The 18903-nt window shown below is 56.3% G+C and overlaps 1 protein-coding gene across 3 annotated transcripts; it reads right to left on the bottom strand.

The window, feature by feature from the left end:
- Positions 1-164: 164 nt before the first annotated feature.
- EIF3B (eukaryotic translation initiation factor 3 subunit B) lies at positions 165-18668 on the bottom strand. 3 transcript variants are annotated; one of them, XR_011144640.1, is made up of 20 exons: positions 17554-17974; positions 14154-14346; positions 12597-12716; positions 12243-12300; positions 11924-12052; positions 11370-11527; positions 10545-10676; positions 10398-10464; positions 10002-10048; positions 8605-8815; positions 7329-7401; positions 6455-6577; positions 5566-5644; positions 4785-4923; positions 3439-3564; positions 2858-2935; positions 2425-2533; positions 1889-2005; positions 705-1297; positions 166-595 (listed from the first exon to the last, which is right to left on the bottom strand). XR_011144640.1 is itself a non-coding variant. In XM_068967024.1 (19 exons), the coding sequence occupies exons 1-18, from the start codon at positions 17972-17974 to the stop codon at positions 1902-1904; spliced, it is 2367 nt and encodes a 788-aa protein (XP_068823125.1). In that variant the 3' UTR covers positions 165-1297; positions 1889-1901. The 3 variants fall into 3 exon arrangements, 2 of the variants coding, with proteins under 2 accessions (XP_068823125.1, XP_068823126.1); XM_068967024.1 differs by having other exon boundaries at positions 165-1297; XM_068967025.1 differs by lacking the exon at positions 17554-17974 and adding an exon at positions 18571-18668 and having other exon boundaries at positions 171-1297.
- Between the last annotated feature and the right edge of the window lie 235 nt (positions 18669-18903).

Genomic DNA, 18903 nt, shown 5'->3' with positions numbered 1-18903 from the left:
GCCCCAGGACGCCCAGTTAGTCCTACAGAAGAGAGAAGGCAAGCACAGTGCTTAAGAAATCTTTATTCACAAACTATGTAAAAGTTACAACTAGCCAGTTTAAAACAGTGAAAAGTTAGTTATTTAAAAGCTCTGTTAAAAATCTGTTAAAATGATAGAACCGCGTGCTTGTCCCTTCCTAGGGCCATGAAATTAGGACACAGCGAGGCCTGAGGAACAGGACGGGAAACAAGAACCACGGTGATTCTCAGGGGGGTGAGGAGCCAGAGGCAGCGGCGCTCGGAGAAAGCACGGGCTCCGGAGAGGAGCCTGCAGCGCCTGGCGCACGGGGCAGGCCAGGCGGGGGCGGGCGGCCCGCCAGCCTGGGGGTCCCTGGGGTTCCGGTGGGCTAGGGACCACTTCGCGCCAGCCAGCTGAGCCACGGGGCCGACGGCTGCCTGTCCCTGGCCCCCCAGGGTGTCTTAGGTCTGCACACAGTACCGGTCACGGCTGTGAATTCCAGGCTTCACTGCCTTTTAAACTAAACTTCAGGTTCTGGGAGAAAGACAGACGTGGAAGAACTGCCGTTTCACAAGGCACCAAGGACAGCAAGACACTGCAGTGAAAACGGGTGAGTTACATGGATTTGCTCAGTCCCTCCTGGGAGGGGAGAGTTAAACATTCAAACAGGACCACGTGACAACTGACAGTGTAAGTCTTCACACCTGTGTAACTGAGGAAAAGGCTAAAGGGTTCCTTCTCATCAGGTGAACTGGCAAGTGCAGGAAGCGAAACAGGAAGAAGAAACTGGCTGGGCTGAGGCACCACCTCCCAGGGCTCAGCTGAGGAGGAGTGGGCCCCGGGGGGCTGGCGGCCCTCGTGCTGGACACGGGCCCAGGGCAGCTGCTACTGCGAAGAGGCACCCAGGTCACGGCCGCTGTCTACGTTCAAAGAGGAGAGAGACGGCTTTTTCACACACATTTGCTTTATTTCCGCGTTCAGCCTGTTGAGAGAACCTGTCACAACCTGAATGGCGGGGAGGGCACTGGTGCCCGAGCGGCTCCCCTGCTGGCGGCCAGGGAGCCTGAGGGGCCCGCGCAGCTGTGCAGGCACCGTCTGTGGTGCGTGGGGTCCCCCAGGGGCAGCGCCGCCACGCCTCCGCTGCAGCAGACGCCGGGGGCTGAAAGGCACAGCGACGTGTGGAGATGGCGACTTCCAGGCGCGGCCTCGGGCCAGAGCGACAGAGCACAGGCGGAAACTCGGGGCGTGCAGGCTTTCTGCAAAGGGCGAGCTCGGCCCAGCACAGCGCGCGGCGACACTGCAACGGGAGGCACGGCTCACTCTCCACCCTGACGAGGTGCGGCAGCCGGCTGGTCAGCGGGCAGGTGGCCGCCTGGACGGGGCAGCCTCCACCCCCGTGCCCCCTGCCACGGGGACCACACGGCCAGACAGCCCTGTGCCCCCACCCCCAGCGGACACAGACGCCAGCTCTGAGAGCAGCGCCCCAGGCCCTGTCTGTCACTGAAGCCTAGTTCAAGCCACAGCTGACAGGATTTTGGAGGCTCTTGTCCAGACCACGCGGGGACTGACCAGAGCAGGTGCTGCGGCTGGTGAGGCACCATCTGACGGGCACCCGTCTTCTTCCCAAAGCCTCCTTTGGCACCACTCTTGCCCAAGAGTGCTACTGGGTTTTAGAGGAATATCGCTCCCTAAACGTGGAGCTCAAGGCCCAGAGTGCTCGATGCAGAGCTCCAGACACCAGGTCTCATCAGAGTCCTCACAGCTCACAGGCAAGGATGTGGCTAATGGTGGGTCCAGGAAACTGGGCTTCACTCACCACCTTCTCGTGTGCAGAGCAGAGCAGGAAGGAAAACTGACAGGACGCCACCTGCTCCCCGTCCAGGCTTACCAGTGCTCCCGGCTCACTCCTGATTGCCAAGGGGAATAATCTCTTCGGTGACGAAGAACTCGATGGTCTCCTCCTCCCAGTCGTCTACGTTGCTGTCCAGCTCGTCGGTGTCCACACCTGAGGGGGTTTGCTGGTCACATGTGGGGCACAAACCCGTGGGAGACGACCGCCCCCCCCCCACCACCACCAGGCCAGTGTGAAAAGCACAAGGTCCCCTGCAGACAGGCCCATGGCCGTGGCCTGCAGGCAGCAGGAAGCTCAGCTCTTGTCAGAAGCCTTCACAGACTCTGTTTACAATCCTTTTAAGAGGACTTCCCTGGGGGTCCAGGGTTAGGGTCCCCGCTGACCACCCGAGCCCAGGGCCATCCCGTCAGAGCGCTAGGACCCCAGGAGCCACAAGATGCGGCCAGAAAAAAGCAGCTTCTTTTAATTTAGGCAACACTTGATGTTTTCCGAAAAACTTGGCAAAAGATCCAAAAGGGGAAAGTATCTTAACTATATGCTGTAAGAGGTGTGTCTTGGGCTAACAAAGTTACCTCCTCGTAACTCTAGCCGCGCATTTTTCTGCTCCATGTAGAGCTCCTGAGCCATTTTCCGGTATTTCCGGAAATCCTCCATCATGGTTCGTCTTCTCTCCACTAACTCCTGTGTGCAGAATTGAGGGGAACTCACAGGACGAGCACTTCCCTCACACCACTGCCTTCACTTTGCTCAACCAAGTGGAAATGAAACACGGTCAGCGGCGCCCAGCCTGACGGACAGGACAACGTAGGGCTCCACCAGAGGCTGCAGGGCGGGCGCGCCGGGCGTTGTCTGCTCGCCCTCAGCTTCCTCTGGCAGCCCCTCTGCCACGCCCTCCCGTGGACGGATCCAACCCTGGGGTCTGTCCCCCGGCCTGGTGCTGGCCTCTCTGCTGTGAGGGGACAGGACTATCTGGGCGCTTCCCTCATGCCTGGGGACAGGGCTAACCTTTGAGGCTTTGGACTGGCTCAAACGATCCTTCTGTTCAAAGATCTTGGAGTATTTCTTCAGATCCTTTTTAATTTGCTGAAACAAAGACAAGTCCCTCAGGATCAGCACATTCAAAGCTAAGAGGCACAGACATGTTCCTCACGGCTGCAGCGGCAGCGCTCAACAGAGTGCAGCTACCTGAATGCTCAACGTGGCGCTGGCCTCCACGTTTCCCACTGGCAGCCTTCCTTCCCCGGGATTTACACTTGTCCCTCAGAACAGCCCTGATAAACACCACGTGTCCCACCACAGTTACGTAAATCCCACGTCTTACAGTCCCACCAGGACTTTCTAGCGGCCCATCCCCTCCGTTTCCGCAAACTTCCTGCAACGGTTCTGACGTGGCCTCAGAACCCGAGAATCTGTCTCGTCTGCTGAAACCACCCTCTTCCTTTGGTTCTCACTGCTCCGCATCTCCTCAAAGGGTCTGCTGTGAGCGCCACACCTCCACTCCCGTCACCCTGACAGTATCAGGAAGGAAAACCTTCTCTCCGTGGCAGTCACTGCCACGTCCCTGCAGCTGATGAGGAAAACCAGACCTTGATCTGATCCTGGCTCAGGAGCGTGGGGGGCCGAGGCCTCCAGAGCAGCTGGCAGAAGCGGTCCTTGCTGTTCTTCTGCAGAAGGCGGCCCTGGAAGGTCCACAGCCAGTAGGCGTTGTCCACCTGGACGAGAATGGAGCCTCACTAGCTGCCCACTCCACCAAGTGACCCCAGGAGACCCTGAGTCCTGTCAACAGAACTGGCAAAATTCACCACGACACTCAACAGATGTCTGAGACCCAGTCCCTTGCCAGTGTTGTTGGCACTGGGGGGACACGGTGAGCAGGGGAGGACCGTGGAGGACAGGCAGCTAGGGGCATGCACCTGGCGTGTGCAGCAGCCAGCACAGCGCCAACAGAGCTCCTGAGCCGGAGCACAGCCTGCCAGCCACGCCACCACAGCCCAGCAGACGCCTCTGTACCGAGACCTTCTCGGTGAAGGGAGCGGCGCCCACGCCCTGGCGGACCCCGCTGCAGACCAGCCCTCGGGGGCAGGAAGCAGAGTGGTCAGCATGCTCAGAGCATCTGCAGTGTCAGGGCGGGCCTCGGTGAGGTGGCCTCCGGACAGGCCTGGGCACGGTCCACATGCCCTGACCCGAACACAAGGGTGTCATTCAAGACACTGTTTCCAGCCACATTCGCAAAGCTCTTGCTCCTGAAACTTCATTAAACACAATCACTCTGTCTCAACTGGTAAACGTGTGTGAACTGGTTCAACTGTGAACACCTCAATCAGTAAAACGTCATTAAATATACAGAAGGATCTTGAGCAAATTTCACCAGCAGTGGAAACACTGGGCTTGTGAAAACAGTGGACTGTGGTTTGTGCAGCACAGACTCCCCGCCCAGGTGAGGGCCAGCGCACACAGCTTCCGCCAGCCCAGGGAGGCCCCAGGCCGAGAAGCCCCCTCCCGGGCAGACTTCACAGCGGTCCCTGCAAGCGCTGAGTCCTGCATCTACCCCGACCAACACACCCTCGGATCTTTCCCTGAAGACAGAGAGGATGATCTTTTCAGGAAATTAGAAACAGAAACGACGTGTTTTCTCACATGCCAGTTCGGTCAACAAATCCTGACTGAAGGCTGACAATGTGCCAGCAGTTTCAGATGCTGGGGATGTAGCTCGGGAGAAAAGGCCCCCGTCCTCCTAACGGCTCAAGCCAGCAGGAAGAGAGGACAGCAAATGGCTGACAGTGAAGGGGTGTCACGCTGTTGAGTGGGGGGCCCATGAGAACACCGGGGAGGGACCCCGGAACGGCCGGAAGCCCCACCACCCAGAACTGCAGTCCTGGGGTGAGGGCGAGGCCCTGAGGCAGACCAGGCAGGGCGCTCGGGACCCCCGCACCTTGTGGCTCCACCAGGACACGGAGGTGACGACGTAGCGCCCAGTGGGGTCCCACTCCACGTCGGAGGCCATGTAGTGCTCAGCGATGTTCATGACCGTGCAGTCCGAGGTGTCGACAAACGCCAGGGCGCCGTTCATGCTGGGGAGACAGCACGGCTGGTGTCACCGAGAGCCGTGTCTGTGCCGCCCTCCGCTCAGGCGAGCAGGCTTGCGCTCGGGAGCCCGCTGTCCCGCCTGATCGTGGACGTGGCAATGCCCACAGGGACACAGATGACGCACAGGGCACACAGGCTCCCAGAGGAGAGGCTGGCAGAGGCTGAGCTGCCAAACCCCAGTGCGAGGCACCCACAGTGAGGCGGGGAGCCCCGCCAGCCCAGAGGAGGCCCCGCACCCGTCCAGGCTCTGCACGGCCTGCTGCGCAGCCAGGTGGGGAGCAAGGGGGTGAACGCCCAGAGGCTTGTGGGCACACCCAGCAGAGGGCAAGACGGGCTCCCAGCCTGACCAAACCCCCTTCCCACACGGACGCGCGGCATTTACACCGGGGGACTGGGCCACCAGGAGGAGGTCCTGCGTTCCGCAGTCCCCGGTGGAAGCGTCTGCAAGGGGCCGGCCCTGGCCACGTCTGGGCAGCAGGATGGAGACACCGCACGACCCGCCCAGGCCGGGACGCCCTTGGGAGCACCTGTCCCCGCACTCACAGGGGGGCAGCAGAGCAACCTTCGGGGCCGGAGCCGGGGCCACGGTCTCCCCCAGCCCCGCAGAGGGCATCGGCGGAACCCACCTCCGCAGGCCAGCCAGCACGACGAACTGCCCCTGGGGGCTCCAGAAGATGGTGTTGGCCTGCTGCTTGTCGAACATCTCTGAAAGGAGAGGATCAGAGGTCAGCGTGCAGCCGAGACAGGGCCACCCCGCGGGCGTGCGCACGGGGCTCTGTGAGGCGCCGCACCTCGTAGTTTGGGGGCCTGGAGGGTTCTGAAACTGCGGTGCTACGTTAAGTAACGCTACCACTGCACTTGACGGTGCAATCAGACCAAACACCCCACGCAGGCAGTGTCACCATGGGGACCCAACACCAGGGGAAGGAGTCCAGTTTCCCTCAGATTCTCAGAGATACGTGACCCCAAAAGCCTAGAAATCCATTCTAGTGACTCACTTTTTAACTGAAAGAAGCTAATTCCACCATCTCTCCCAATGCCAGCCCCATGCTCACTCCTGAAGGGGTGGGGCCTGGCCCTCATCTCTTTACTCAGGAGGGAGGAGCAGGGTGGGGAGGGGGGCAGCACCGCCCTGATAGGGACGGGCAGGATGGAAAGGATCCTTGGCAGTCCCCAGCACTGTGGTGGTCTGCAGGCTGACCCTGCAAGGGGAGGCACTTGTACGCTTGCTGCATCATAACCTACTTTACAACAGGAGGCCATGACTCTCCAGCTGTCCAAACGTCCTTTCATGACAAAGGGAAGTAATAATACACTCAGTTTTGTGACAGCCAGTCGACGACATCACAGAATGACGATGCCACACACGCCGCTGCTTGGGAGGGCACAGTCGGCCCGTCCTTTGCAGCAAGCTCCCTCACCCACCACCAGCTGCCCGCAGGACGCTGTCCAGCCAAGCGCTCCCCCAGGAGCGGTGAGCAAGCTCGGCCCCTGGGCCCCCACTCAGCCGCTTACTGATGAGCTCAATCTTTCCGTTGCTCTTCACGTGGTAGAAGGAGCCCGATATCCGAGGCGCCTCCCCGTGCAGCACAGCGAACTTGCTTCCGTTCGGCTCCCAAGCGAAGGCAATGATGGTTTCTAGAGCCAGGAAGAGAGGGCGAGCTCCTTGGTCACAGAACATCATTTTCTGTTCAGACTGCTCAACAAGAGATGCCCCAGATTCTCAGGTTCACTGAAAGGCCCACAAGCAGCATGGGCACAAAGACAGCACGCTGAGCCCTGCGGAGCCGCCGGGGCCGGCGGGCGTGCCCCACTTTACCCCAGGCTCCTGCCACGGGCGGGCTGGCCTGTGGATGCGCCCCTCACTCTCCGCACGGCACACAGGGATCATGCCCTCTCCCAGGCAGCACCTTCCCTTCCCTTCCTCCTCTCCCCAGCAAAACAGGATATACACGCTAAACGTTCCACCTAAAGGCAGAGACAGTGTCTCCAGTTTTTAGGAGTCCAAAAACCAAAATTCCGCTACTCAACTGAGAACTTTCATATGGAAGAGGACAAGCTCTTAGCTGCGTTGCTGGGTGTGTGATGAAAACCTGCTCTTCACACTCTCTCCTAAGCGTGAAACCAGGCCCGAACCTGTGTCCCTCTGCTATGTAAGCAGATCACATGGTGTGAATGAAAAAAAGGGGGGCGTCTCTTCACCTGGCAACTGGAAAGGCTAAGAGACTGAAGCTGGGAAGGACAAAGAAACCATGAACCGACGTATGCTTTGTAACACAGACGCCTGGCCTCAGCCAGCCTGCCTGGCTGTGAACTCGCAGGGAAGCGCTATGAGTAGGCGTGACAGCTCGACGGCCACTCAACCTCAGGACAGGACGGAGGCACTTGCCTTTCATCTCGACCACGTCAACAGGCACCTGTTTTTCTCTCATTCGGAAAATTTCAAAATTTGTGACAACACCCTGTTTAAAAGAAAAAAGAAGGGGTGACATTCTGAAAACAAAGCATGAGAAAGACTCAAAGGACAACTTAAGAAGTTAATGAAAGATTCAACGTATACGCCTGTTAGAGACGTGAAAATTGGCAGTGACTGAAGTGGTGACAAGAGCTCTCAAACGCTGACGAAGGCGGAGACGGGTACAATGTCCGGAGAAGAAGCGGTCCCTCGGCCCTAGCCCAGACCCTAGACCTGCCCTAAGGTCACCTCCAGCAGACGGGCCCAAGGATCCATATTGTGACTTCTCTGCAAACCTTCTGTAGTGTCCCAAAGGCCCACCAACTGGGACTGATCCAACTATTATTTCAAAACTGGAACAGCTATGTTCATGTAAAAAGCTGCATTATCCGTGATAGCCAAAAGGTGGAAACAGACCACATGCCCACCAAAGGATAAACGGGCAAACACGATATAACACAGTAAACAGGCTCAGCCATGGAAACGACAAGGGACGAGCTCAGGGCGCCACCTGGATGGGCCTGCACCCCGCGCTCAGGGGAGGACGCCAGACACGGAAGGCTGCAGAGTGCGACTCCACTCGTGAGAAACATCCAGAACAGGGGCGCCCAGAGACAGGGGCGGGCAAGCAAGCGACAGGATGTCAGGAGCCCGTGATGGCTGGAGCGGGGGGAGTTTCTTCTGGGGGAGATGGAAACGCTGTGGAGTTAAGACAGTGGTGGCTGCTGCACGGCTGGCTACGTGACCACACACCTCAGAAACTTGCTGTCAAAGCAAGATTTCCATTAGAAGGAAAAAAACCACGCGTTTGTGTACAAACAAATGTTAAATGAGGCAAACAAACAGACAGTCTGGAAGCAGGCCTGTGTCAAGCATGCTACTCTGCGTTTCAAAAGAAAAACCTGAAGAAAACAAAGCACTGGTCTAACACCTGCAGAGAAGGCAGGCAGCTGCCTGGAGGCTCCCCGGTGTTCTCTCGTGAGCTCTGACCTGTGCCAACTAAGCGGCGCGTTACCCACTCAGTCTATAGCAAAGACTGCACTCCGCCGCCGGAATAGGGTCACAGTGCTAGCCATGACGCGACAGCTAACTTTTGGTGCCAGGTGGGCCTGAAAAAAGTCTTAAGTTTGAAACAAAAAAATTCATGAACACCGCCCCGCCCCCCCAAACTGAGCTGCAGGAAGGGCCCCGCCTGCTGGTGCCCACTTACCTGGGTGCCTTTTGGAGTTCTATCTACTTTCACACACAAGTAGTCCCCGTTCTTCTGCCAATGCAGCTTGCAGTCCACAACGTTGAAGAGGTTCCTGACTCTGATCTCTTGTCTGGTGGGCAGTTGCATCAGGGTTACCCTGGCTGGAATATCTTTATCTTCAGGCACCCAAAAGGCTATTATGTTACCACCGGGGGACCAAGAAAAATCTCTGCAGAAGAAAATAAAACGTTTACCAGGACCAGCTGAGCCACGATGAGGAGGCACAGGAGTGAAAGAGCTCACTCCCTGTGCAAAGCAGGGCGCTGGCACGTTCACCTCCCGGAATGGCAGTGGCAATGGCACCCTGAGGGCCCACCCCCGAGGCCTACCCTGGACGTCCTGTGTAGCCTGCTCTGTCCCCAGGACAATGGGGGCTTTGCCAGACTCACTGTGCCAGTGAGGAGTGAGGTACTGATGCCACCACCCACCAGCATGGGGGTCACGTGGGTGGTGGGTCAAGCCCCAGGCTCTGAAACCGCACTGACACTCTAAACCACAAGGCAAGTAAAAGAAACTTTCGGTTGATGAACCAGCTATGTGATTTCTGAACATTCATTAAGAGGTCAAAGGGAGAAAACTCCAGATTAAGAAATGTACGAGAAGAAAGTAGGGGCAATTCTCTTTACTGCAAAAATTTAAGAGTTGCGTTCACAAACAATTCACGAGTTCCTGTCCACGCAGAGCATCTTCACTTTTGCTTTTACTGCAAATTAACGCCCGGTTTTAATTATAAGCCATAATTCTGTCCAATATATAAATAGAATAGAGCAGGAAGAGACGTGCGCATCCCCGGCGCTGCTAGGGCTTCTCACCGCCCCGAGATTTCAGGCAGACAAAGACGTGCCTACTCTGACAGATCAAACCACCCACAGCTCAGAGGCCAAGCAAACCCACGACACAGACCATCAGACTGACATGGAGACCCCCGACAAAGAAGAGACTCCTCTTCCTCAAAGACTGTGCCCGAGTGTCTGGTCCCCAGGCGGGAACAGGAAAAAGAGCAGCCCTCGAGACGCCCCTACGAGCAGGAGCAGGGAATGCTGACATGGCCGCCAAAGAGCAGCCCGCGGCAGCAGGCACGAGCCCGCGGTGACACCGCCGTGCCCCGTGACTGGCGCGAGCCCGCGGTGACAGCCCCGTGCCCCGTGACAGGCATGAGCCCGCGGTGACACCCCCGTGCCCCGTGACTGGTGCGAGCCCGCGGGGACACCCCCGTGCCCCGTGACTGGCACAAGCCCGCGGTGACAGCCCCGTGCCCAGTGACTAGCGCCAGCGTTCTCTCCCAGGGTACAGGAGCCGAGTGCTAAAGCGGGCAGTCGAGCCCGCCGCTGCCCCCCGTGCTGCGGGCCACTCACTTTATGCCGGAGATCTTCAAGCTCTTCTTGTCCAAGAGGCCCATCGACTGCGGGAGAAAGGAGGGCAGCGGCGTCAGCCAGCCCACTGCCTCAGCAGCGCCTGCAGCTCCCCACGGCATGAGCTCGCTGGGGGAGCAGTGTCGGCACGGGGCGACAGACCAGCTGGGCACCGGTCGCCCAGAGCAGTAAGACACCCTCCCGGGGCCCGTTCCAACCACTCCCTCCCCAGCTGCCCGTGGCAGCAGAGACCCGACCCAGGGCCCGAGAACCTGCAAGGCCCAGAGACCGGAGGCCACCCTCTCTCCTCTGGGCCACCCCTCAAGCTAAGGAAAACTCTGCGCCTGCGACAGCTCCCGGCAGGGCAGCTCAGCTTAGGCAATCAAATCAGCCACTTACAGGAGTTTCATAGATGCTCAGAGTATCGAGTGTCATTCTGGCAAAAAATTTACCATCGTGGCTCCACCTGAGGAGAGAAAAAGAAATGCCAAGCTGGTCGATGAAGAGGGGGCACAGAGGCCACCGTGGCTACCCGGGTCCACTCACTTAAAGATAGGCCAGTGGGCTGAGCTCTCACAGTGGAAACCTCTCTTCTTCTGCCCGGTGAGGATGTCCCAGATGATGATGGCCTGAGGGTCATCCTGAGTGTCCATCAGGGGGCTGAAGGTCACCAGGTACCTGCAGCAGAGGGCGCAGCATCACCCCCTGCACCCCGCCTCCTCTCCTGTGAGGGTGCGGCGAGGACCAGCCGTGGCGGGAGTGACGGGCTTCTGCTCCCGAACGTGACTCCAGGCACGAGGGAGGGAGACTCCTGGGACAAGCAGTCAAGAGTCGTGCAGCCAGCACCTTCTCCAGCCCTCCAGGCTCCCCCAAAATGCCATCCCGTCCAGAGAGCCCACTCTAAATACAGAGCAGAACCACCGTGGCACACACTGCTCAGTCCTGCCTGGCACCACGGCATACTCCGAGGATCACCTTACAACGTTTCGCTGATAAAATCAGGACAAGGAAAGACCTAGCGGGTTCCCAACAAAAGTCCGCGGCATGCGCTAGCAGAAGGCGTGGTGTGGCACGCTCACACTTTCTTTTCCCTGGACTGATCAGGTAAACAGCTGGGCCCCGCAGTGGACACCAACGGCAGCGGGCACTCAGGCCCTTGTCAGATGACGGGCGTTCACGCATACGTGTGCAGAGAGGAGGTGATAAAACAAAGGCAGCCAAACATAGCCCATCACGGGAAAGAGCGCACGGGGATCCTCTGTGCTCTCTTGCGATGATTCTACTTTAAAGCGGGAGCTACTGTGAAATGAAGCTTTAGAAAGTCCTCTAGAGGGCCGGCAGCACTCCATCTGCCATTCTGTAACAGCTTACCTTTCACAAGGTGAGAAATCGATGAGCTGAACCCCTTGGTGGCTGAATCTCTGAATCTGTTTGAATTTCTCTCCCCCCCACAGAGCAATGCCTCGCTGGTGAAAGGTGGCCAGGTAGGTGCCCTTAGGAGACCAACGCACGTATGTCTCTGTCCATCGCTGTGGAAAAAGCCAGCGCCAGTGTCAACGCAACAAAAGAGCCAAACACAAAGGCTCCGAAGTCTATGACGAATTCAGTTCCCAAACTTTTAACTAAAAATACGGGAAGCCTACTCACTTCTTAGGACTTGTTTCAAAGCTAGAAGAATAAAAGCTGCTGTCAAGATGGGTAACCTCAAAGCACGTGACACTTCACCCGCTCTGGTACAAGCTCCTCTTTCTCCTTCCGGCCGTGCCATGTGGCCTGTGGGATCTCAGTTCCCTAATCAGAGATCAAGCCCAGGCCCACGGCACTGAAAGTGCAGAGTCCTAACCGCTGGACCGCCAGGGGCCCCACCACCCCTTCTTTGTTAAGGAAACCCAGCAATGAGTCCCTGCCCAGCAGCAAATACCCACCGCTCTCTCCTCGATGGAGACCGGGTCCTTCACATCATTCCAGAATATGGAAGTGCGGTCCCCGCTCTCGAAGATCACACTGTACTGATCTCTGCACTCAGCCTCTTCAAGCCAGTAGCGCAGGTTTCCCTAAAGGAGCCAAGCACAAGGGATGGAGGACATTTCCTTAATTTTGGCCAAAGAAAACTTGTATTCCTAAGTGTTGCACTTAGCAATATGACGAGTTCACTCAGCACCGTGGATTCCCAAGGAGTCACCACTCAAGGCAAGAGGCTAGCCACCATTTCTTCTAGTTACATAGAGACTTTATGCAACATACCAGGTCTTTGAAAGGTTGTTTCTCTGGAATATCCCATTCATCACTGATGGTCATGTACCTGGAAGATCAGTGACACAACAGATAACCACAAGGGTGAGTGGTCCTCGGCCAGACAGTACTGCACCCCTCCCGCAAAGGGAAAGGACAGGCTTCGCTTGGTCATTATCGGTGAGGGGGTGCTGGGCGGGGGAGGGGAGCACCTGGCTGGGGATATGAAAGGACCCTGCACTGTCTGACGGGAGAGTGCAGCCTCCTGAAAGACCACTAAGTACCCCCGGCCCCCTGGGGCAGAAAGGCCTGGCCACGCAGGCTCAGGAAGACGTCCAGGTTCTCCTGGGCCGAGTCAGAGCTCACTTGTCAAAATCGGTGAAGAGGTTGACCCTGAACGTGTGCTGCTTGTCGAGCTTGTAGCCATCAGCATTCTTCACAGCGTCCAACGCGTGGGCGGGGGATGCGTATTCCAGGAAAATATACCTGAATCAAGGGAGAGGGTAACTCACAAGCATGCAGACCCGAAGAGCAAGCAGGTCATGCTCCACACACCCAGGCCCCGCAGAGCTCGTACACCCCATGAGCATCCACGACCCGTTTGCTTGCCACGTCCCGAAAGCAGTCAGGCCCCTAGCAGAGCAGCTCTAACACGAACAGAATCCCAACACAAGGTCCAGTGCCTCTAACATTAACCAAGATGCTCACTGCCCTCACTGTGGTGACCGTTTTAAGGATGTACATGGTCATCAAAACTTATGAAACTGTATACTTTAAAACTCTCTGACTTAACTGTCAAGTATCTCTCAACAAAGCTATTTATAAAAAACAGGAATAGTCTGATACTGTGTATTACAGGGAAAATTACAAAGGCTCTCAGAGAATGTTTCATTTTAATACAAATCACACATGCAACTGCTCCGGAAAAAGCCACCCTCCCACCTTTCCGAAGCAGAAATGTAAGAAGCGCTGCCTATATCCTCCTGCCTTTCAGAGGCAGCAAATGTAAGAAGCGCTACCTGTGTGCGATCAGTTTCCCAAGAAGCTAAAACTATTCTAGGCAGTTTCTAAAATCTGAAATTAAAAAATGAAGTTTATATCACTTTCTCATTCCTGTCTCATAAAAGATGACTTTGCCCATACTCAGAGGCTGATGTTTTTACGAAATTTTAACAGAGAAAGTCTGACAAGTGTGTGGAGCAACCAACAGAACCCTGGTTGCTGCCGGCTGAGAACAAGCCAGGAATGACTGCTCGGGCTCCACCGGGACTTGCCCAGAGGCGCTGCCAGCGCGCACTCTCTCCTGTACTCAGGAGAGGACAGGCACAGGACTGTCCCAGACGCTGCTCCAAACAGTCAATCGACAGGAAGACAGACAAACTGTCCCATGACAGAGCACCACAGCATTTACACAGAAGCAATCAGAATTACATTACCAACACAGAAAGCCTAATATTGAATTTAAAAAGCAGACTGCAGGACACATACCTCACACTATCGTTTTTGAGACACAATATTTTAGGTAACAGCATAAAAAAGTTACTAACTGAACAATGACACAATGCTTTCTTCTAGACTCTAAGAAATACCCCCATTTCAGATGTTAAAATGTGGGAGAAAAGCATACTTTAGAATCAAAATACCGTACGTCAGATTTCCCTGAAGCCCTGCCAACCTCCAGCTTTGCCGATGATCTACCTCTGATCAATCACTGTTCAAGAAGAGAAGAGCCCAAGCTCTCATGTCCCAGCAGCTCAGCAGCCGACTCACAAAACCCAACTCAGAACCAGACGCCCAGGTCTCCCCCGGCCCTGCCCCGCTGATGGTCCCTGCCCCGAGGCTCCCACAGCGCGCCATCGCCTTCACGGTGTCAGCTGCCAAGAAAAAACAAACCGCACGTCCCTGTTGGAGGACATCACTCACCCTTTGGTCCTTCCGTCCTCCTCTGGATAGAAATCGTTTGTGATTTTCCCAAACTTGGAGAAGATCTTATGGATGACGTTTTTGAGTTTCTCCAGGCGGTCGGGCCCCACCTGAGGCACGTTGTCGACCACAATCACCGAATCAATCCCATCTGCTTCCTGCGGCCGGTCTTTGAGCACGTCCCCCAGTAACTCTGCAGGAGGGAAAGGTGTGCCGAGTTTACTTTCTCTGACCAAGGTAATGCACCAGGTTAGCACACTGAACACATTTCCAAAAAGTAAAAAATGAATAATTAATCTGAATGCTTTTGCTCTGAACGTTAAAATATCACAGCCCTGGCTTGACTAAAAATTTAAACTTGAAATAACTGGGAGGACTGTAACACTTTACATACCCCCTAACAGTCAAGATATGTCAATAATGGACAATATTAAATGAATTTTTAAAAAAACTTTAAAAACTTTCCCCTCTATCCCCAAATGAATTTTTAAAAAAGAGCCTTTAACAGTGAAGAAGCAAAGAGGATGGACTTTTACCAGAAAAAAAACAAAACCAAGTGAGCTGAGGAAGGCTTGTGGTGAGCCTTCTCCGACCCACCTGTCAGACTCATCACCCAAGGTTCTGTACGAAAAGCAGCCTTGTTTCAAGACCGCGTGGCGACTGGAGGCTACAGGGCCCATGAAAGCGCGCGAGGGATGAGGCCTGTAGGTCGGGTGTCTCCAGCTGGACAGAATACCCGGCAGTATTACCACCGGGAGACACCAGCCATTCAGATGTTAGACTGTAAATGCTTAGAACAGTGCTCGGAACGTAGCAAGAAACGTCAACTGGTATTTTCATAACTTCATGCAAAAGCTCAAAGTGCATTCTGTTCACGTCACAGAACAGAAATTAAAATCACAGAACCCAAATCTTAAGTGCTCTCAGTAACAAAGACCTTCCTTGACTTATGATGGGGTTACTTCCCAATAAACTTATTTTTGAACCACTGTAATTCAAACCATCACAATTTCAGGACTGTCTGTACAGGCAAAATGAATGTCCAAGGTAATTTTTAAACAACAGCTGAAGAACAAAGGCTTATTATCTGTGTATCTGTGTGTTCTAGAACCTAATTATGACTAGTTTTTAAGTCTTTCAACATGTTATAAAGGACATGTCAGAAAATATTCTTTGCTGTATTTTATTTTCAAAAGTTGAGGTGAATTCCCTCCACTTTAGTGGTTGAAATTTTCAATAATAAAAGGTCTTTTAAAAAGGAAAAAGGGTAATTTCCAAAGGCAAGTCCTGTTATAAACTACCTCTAATGAATTCCAGCACCTTTACGAATGATACTGGAAATGTTACGTGAGATAAAAGAACTGCCACTTAAATTTCAATGAAGCTAAAATCATGACCAAACAAAGAGGAAACAGAGAAAGAGGCAAATTAGGGCATCTTCCCTACAGAGCCCGGAGTCAGCTGCTTGGGTTACTGTTAAAGCTGACTTACCAAACTACTGTATCGCCTGTTAAGCCTGATCTGAATTTACAAGGTTTACAGTAAGAAGCTCAGCTTTTATACAAGCCGTGGACTCCTTCCCACAACTTTGAAGAGTCTAGCTTTACAAGAACCCGCCCATACACAGTAGGGGAATGAGCATAGTCGCCACATGGAAACATTTCCTTCTCATCACGGCCCACGCATCTGGCTGCTCTTGGCTCATGGATTTCCAATCTGACTCCAGGAGAAATACAAGAAATGCACGTCTCAAGACTTAAGTAGCGAAGACATTTGGTCAAAATCTTCACCACACGTTTGCTTGGTTGAGCATCAAGGAGCAAGAACGCTGTGTTTAAGACGCAACTGTGTGACACAGGTCGCCTGTGTCAGGGAGGGAGGGGCAGACAGAGGTGCTGGAGCTACGGAGTGTGCGAGAGGGCTCGTCAGGAGGCCCAGTCCATTTTCACAAGAACCGGTACCTTGAGCATCACTCTCTGACCCTATAGGACGGTTCTCATGAAACAGAAAACACATGAGCTCCTGACTACAACCACTGGCCTCGAGAACACAGACGGCTCGCTCAATTTTAGTTCCTTAGGACCAGGAGCCTCACAGGTTCCTCTGAAGAAATATCAGGATCGCAAGCACTTCCAGAGGCCCTGCCAGCAGTCACCTGGCCTGGCTGGCCTGTGCTTACGCCAGCATCCTGTCACGCCGTGCAGAAACCCTGCGTGAATCAGGTGTGTTCAAATAATACTTAAAAAAAGTGAACACTGAAGGACTCAAAATGAGCTTAAAAACCACAACTTAGATTTTAAAATATAAGAAAAACTGGTGCAGTGAAAAAGAACAGTGGTCTAAGCTGGGGGGACTGGGGATGGGCTACCAAGCAACACTGCCTATGGATTTTCAGCAAGCGACTCCCCAGGAAACACATTCTCTTAGAGGTGAATGGGTGAGGGGCTTTGACTGGGTCAGCGGCTCCCAAGTCCTCAGGAGCAGGAAAAGTGCAGCCTTTCCTGCTTTTCATGCTGAAATGTCTTGTGTCTCATGAAACAAAGTATAAGACAATGCTGACAATAACCTTTAAAATTCTGTTTCAAGGAAGTCATTATGTGGCATATCCCAAACCTATACAGTGCTGTGCATCAGTTACAACTCAATAAAACTGGAAGAAAAAAAAAAAAGCATTTGATCAAGAATTTTAAAATAAACTATGTTTCAAAATCAAACAACTCTATGTTCTCTAAACTTTCTCACGTGAAATTCTTTATGGTTTTGACTCAATCTCAGTGATCAGGCACACTCCCCTGCCAATCTATCTCTACGTGGTAACATCTTATTTTTCTGGTGTTTCATCGGGTATTTCAATGGTGTTTCACTCATTATTCCCATTTTAATAACGTGGCCAATATGCAGAGGAATCCATTGATGTGCTCCCAGCCTGAAGAGTCACAACGGCTTAAAAACAACGCAAAAACAAAAACAAATGAGAAGTCTGACCACTCCGCTCTGCCCACTCCCAAGACAGCGTCGGTCCACCCCTACGGACACGGCACCGAAGTCAGTTGCAGGCCTCTGACAGGCAGGCCTGGCGGGTCACTCGGGGCAGCCGGACCTCAGAGGAAGGGCTGTCACCCGGGACCGTGCAGCACGTGCAGCTCCTGCCTGGCCGGGCCCCACTGACCACACCCCTGCACACTCGGCCACGGCTCCCGCGGGCCCGCCGCCGGCCCTCGCCGCCCTCCACACTCCCGGCTGCAGGGCCAGTGCCTGGCTCGCCAGGTCGTCTCCCTCCGCTCCCCTCCTTCTTTCGGAGAAAAGACGGCGGTCCAGGCGCTCACGGAAGCCTTCCCCCGGTGCGGGGAGTCTGGCGGGGGACCGGGAACCTCGGTGCGGCGCGGCCCCGCCGCCTCACCTTCCTCGCTCACGTCGTCCACGAAGTCCTCGGGGTCGCTGAAGGAGGGCTCGTCCGCGCCGCCGTCCTCCGCCGCGCCGGCCGGCTCCCCGCCAGCCCCCTCGGACCCGGCCTCGGCCGCCGCGTCCTGCGCCTGCTCCGCCGGGGCCTCGCCTGCCAGCGGGGCGGAGGACTCCTCGGGCGGCGGCGGGGTGGCGCCGGGGGTCGCGTCGGCCCTCTCGTCCCCGCCGGCCGCGGGCTCGGCCGGCCGCTCAGGCCCGGGCGCGGCCTCCGCCTCCGCGTCCTCGCCGCCCGCCGCCTCCTGCACGCCGGGCCGCGCCACCTCCGCCCCCGGCGACGGCTCGGCGGCCGGCTGCTCCGGCCCCGGCTCGGCGCGCTGCTCGGCCGCCTCGGGCGCCGCCACGTTCTCCGCGTCCTGCATGGCCCCGCGCTGCCGCCTCGCCCGCTCTCGCCGCGCTTCCGACTCTCCCAGGCCGCACCGCGCGCCTACCTCCCGGCCACGTGCGTGCGGCGGGCCCGCCCACGGGCACGGGGGGGCGCGCGCGCCCGGACGCCGTCCCGCGCGCCCGGGCGGGCTCTCGGGGCGGGGCTGTGTCCGCCGGGGCTGGCGACGGCGCCCGCGCCCCGAGCGCCGGGCCCAGGCTGAGCAGCGGCCCTGTCTCGGTCAGCCCGCAGGCGGCTGGAGAACCAGGCTGCCCCACCTCAGGCCGCGGATGGTTCCGCCCAACATGGCGGCGCCGCGGCCTCCTCCCGTCAGGCCGTGCGGCGGGGAGAGACCACCTGCGAAGCCGCAGGGAGGCGGCCGGCGTCCGCCCGGCGCGCGGGGCGCCAAAGGACCCTCCGCTTCCACGCCGGTGCCGGCGGGAAGGCTGGCACAGACTACTTCGGGTGGGATATGTTGGCCTTTCACCAAACAGTTCCACTTACGTTACCAAGTTCCACCTCTACACGCCGGCTTTTAGACTCGTCTACTGACTGGGCAAAAGAATGGGCGCTTCCAAAGCACAGAAGGACTACCTGGCGAGCCAGGGAAGGCCCGGGCTGCTACAGGGACGACCGCCCGGCGCAACACAGAAATGAATGAGCGCTGCTCTGATCCCTCACACCCACGTTCACCGCGGCGGCTGTCATTCCGCCGTTCCCCATTCTGCTGGCCACCATGGTTCGACCCGCGCGGGCCTCCGCCCCCTGACGCGCGCGGGCGCGGCCACGGGGCGGGGCGGGGCCGTGTGGGGCGGGGCCGCCGCGGGCGGGTTAGAGGGCGTGGCCTGCGCGGCCAGGTGCTGAGGTACCTGAGGCGCAGCGGCGCGGAGACCCTGGCAGGTGTGCCGCGTTTGCATCTCTGTCTTT

This window comes from Capricornis sumatraensis, chromosome 3 (assembly GCF_032405125.1).
Source record: "Capricornis sumatraensis isolate serow.1 chromosome 3, serow.2, whole genome shotgun sequence".
Taxonomy (NCBI): domain Eukaryota; kingdom Metazoa; phylum Chordata; class Mammalia; order Artiodactyla; family Bovidae; genus Capricornis; species Capricornis sumatraensis.
This window is presented reverse-complemented; position numbering and strand designations above follow the sequence as displayed.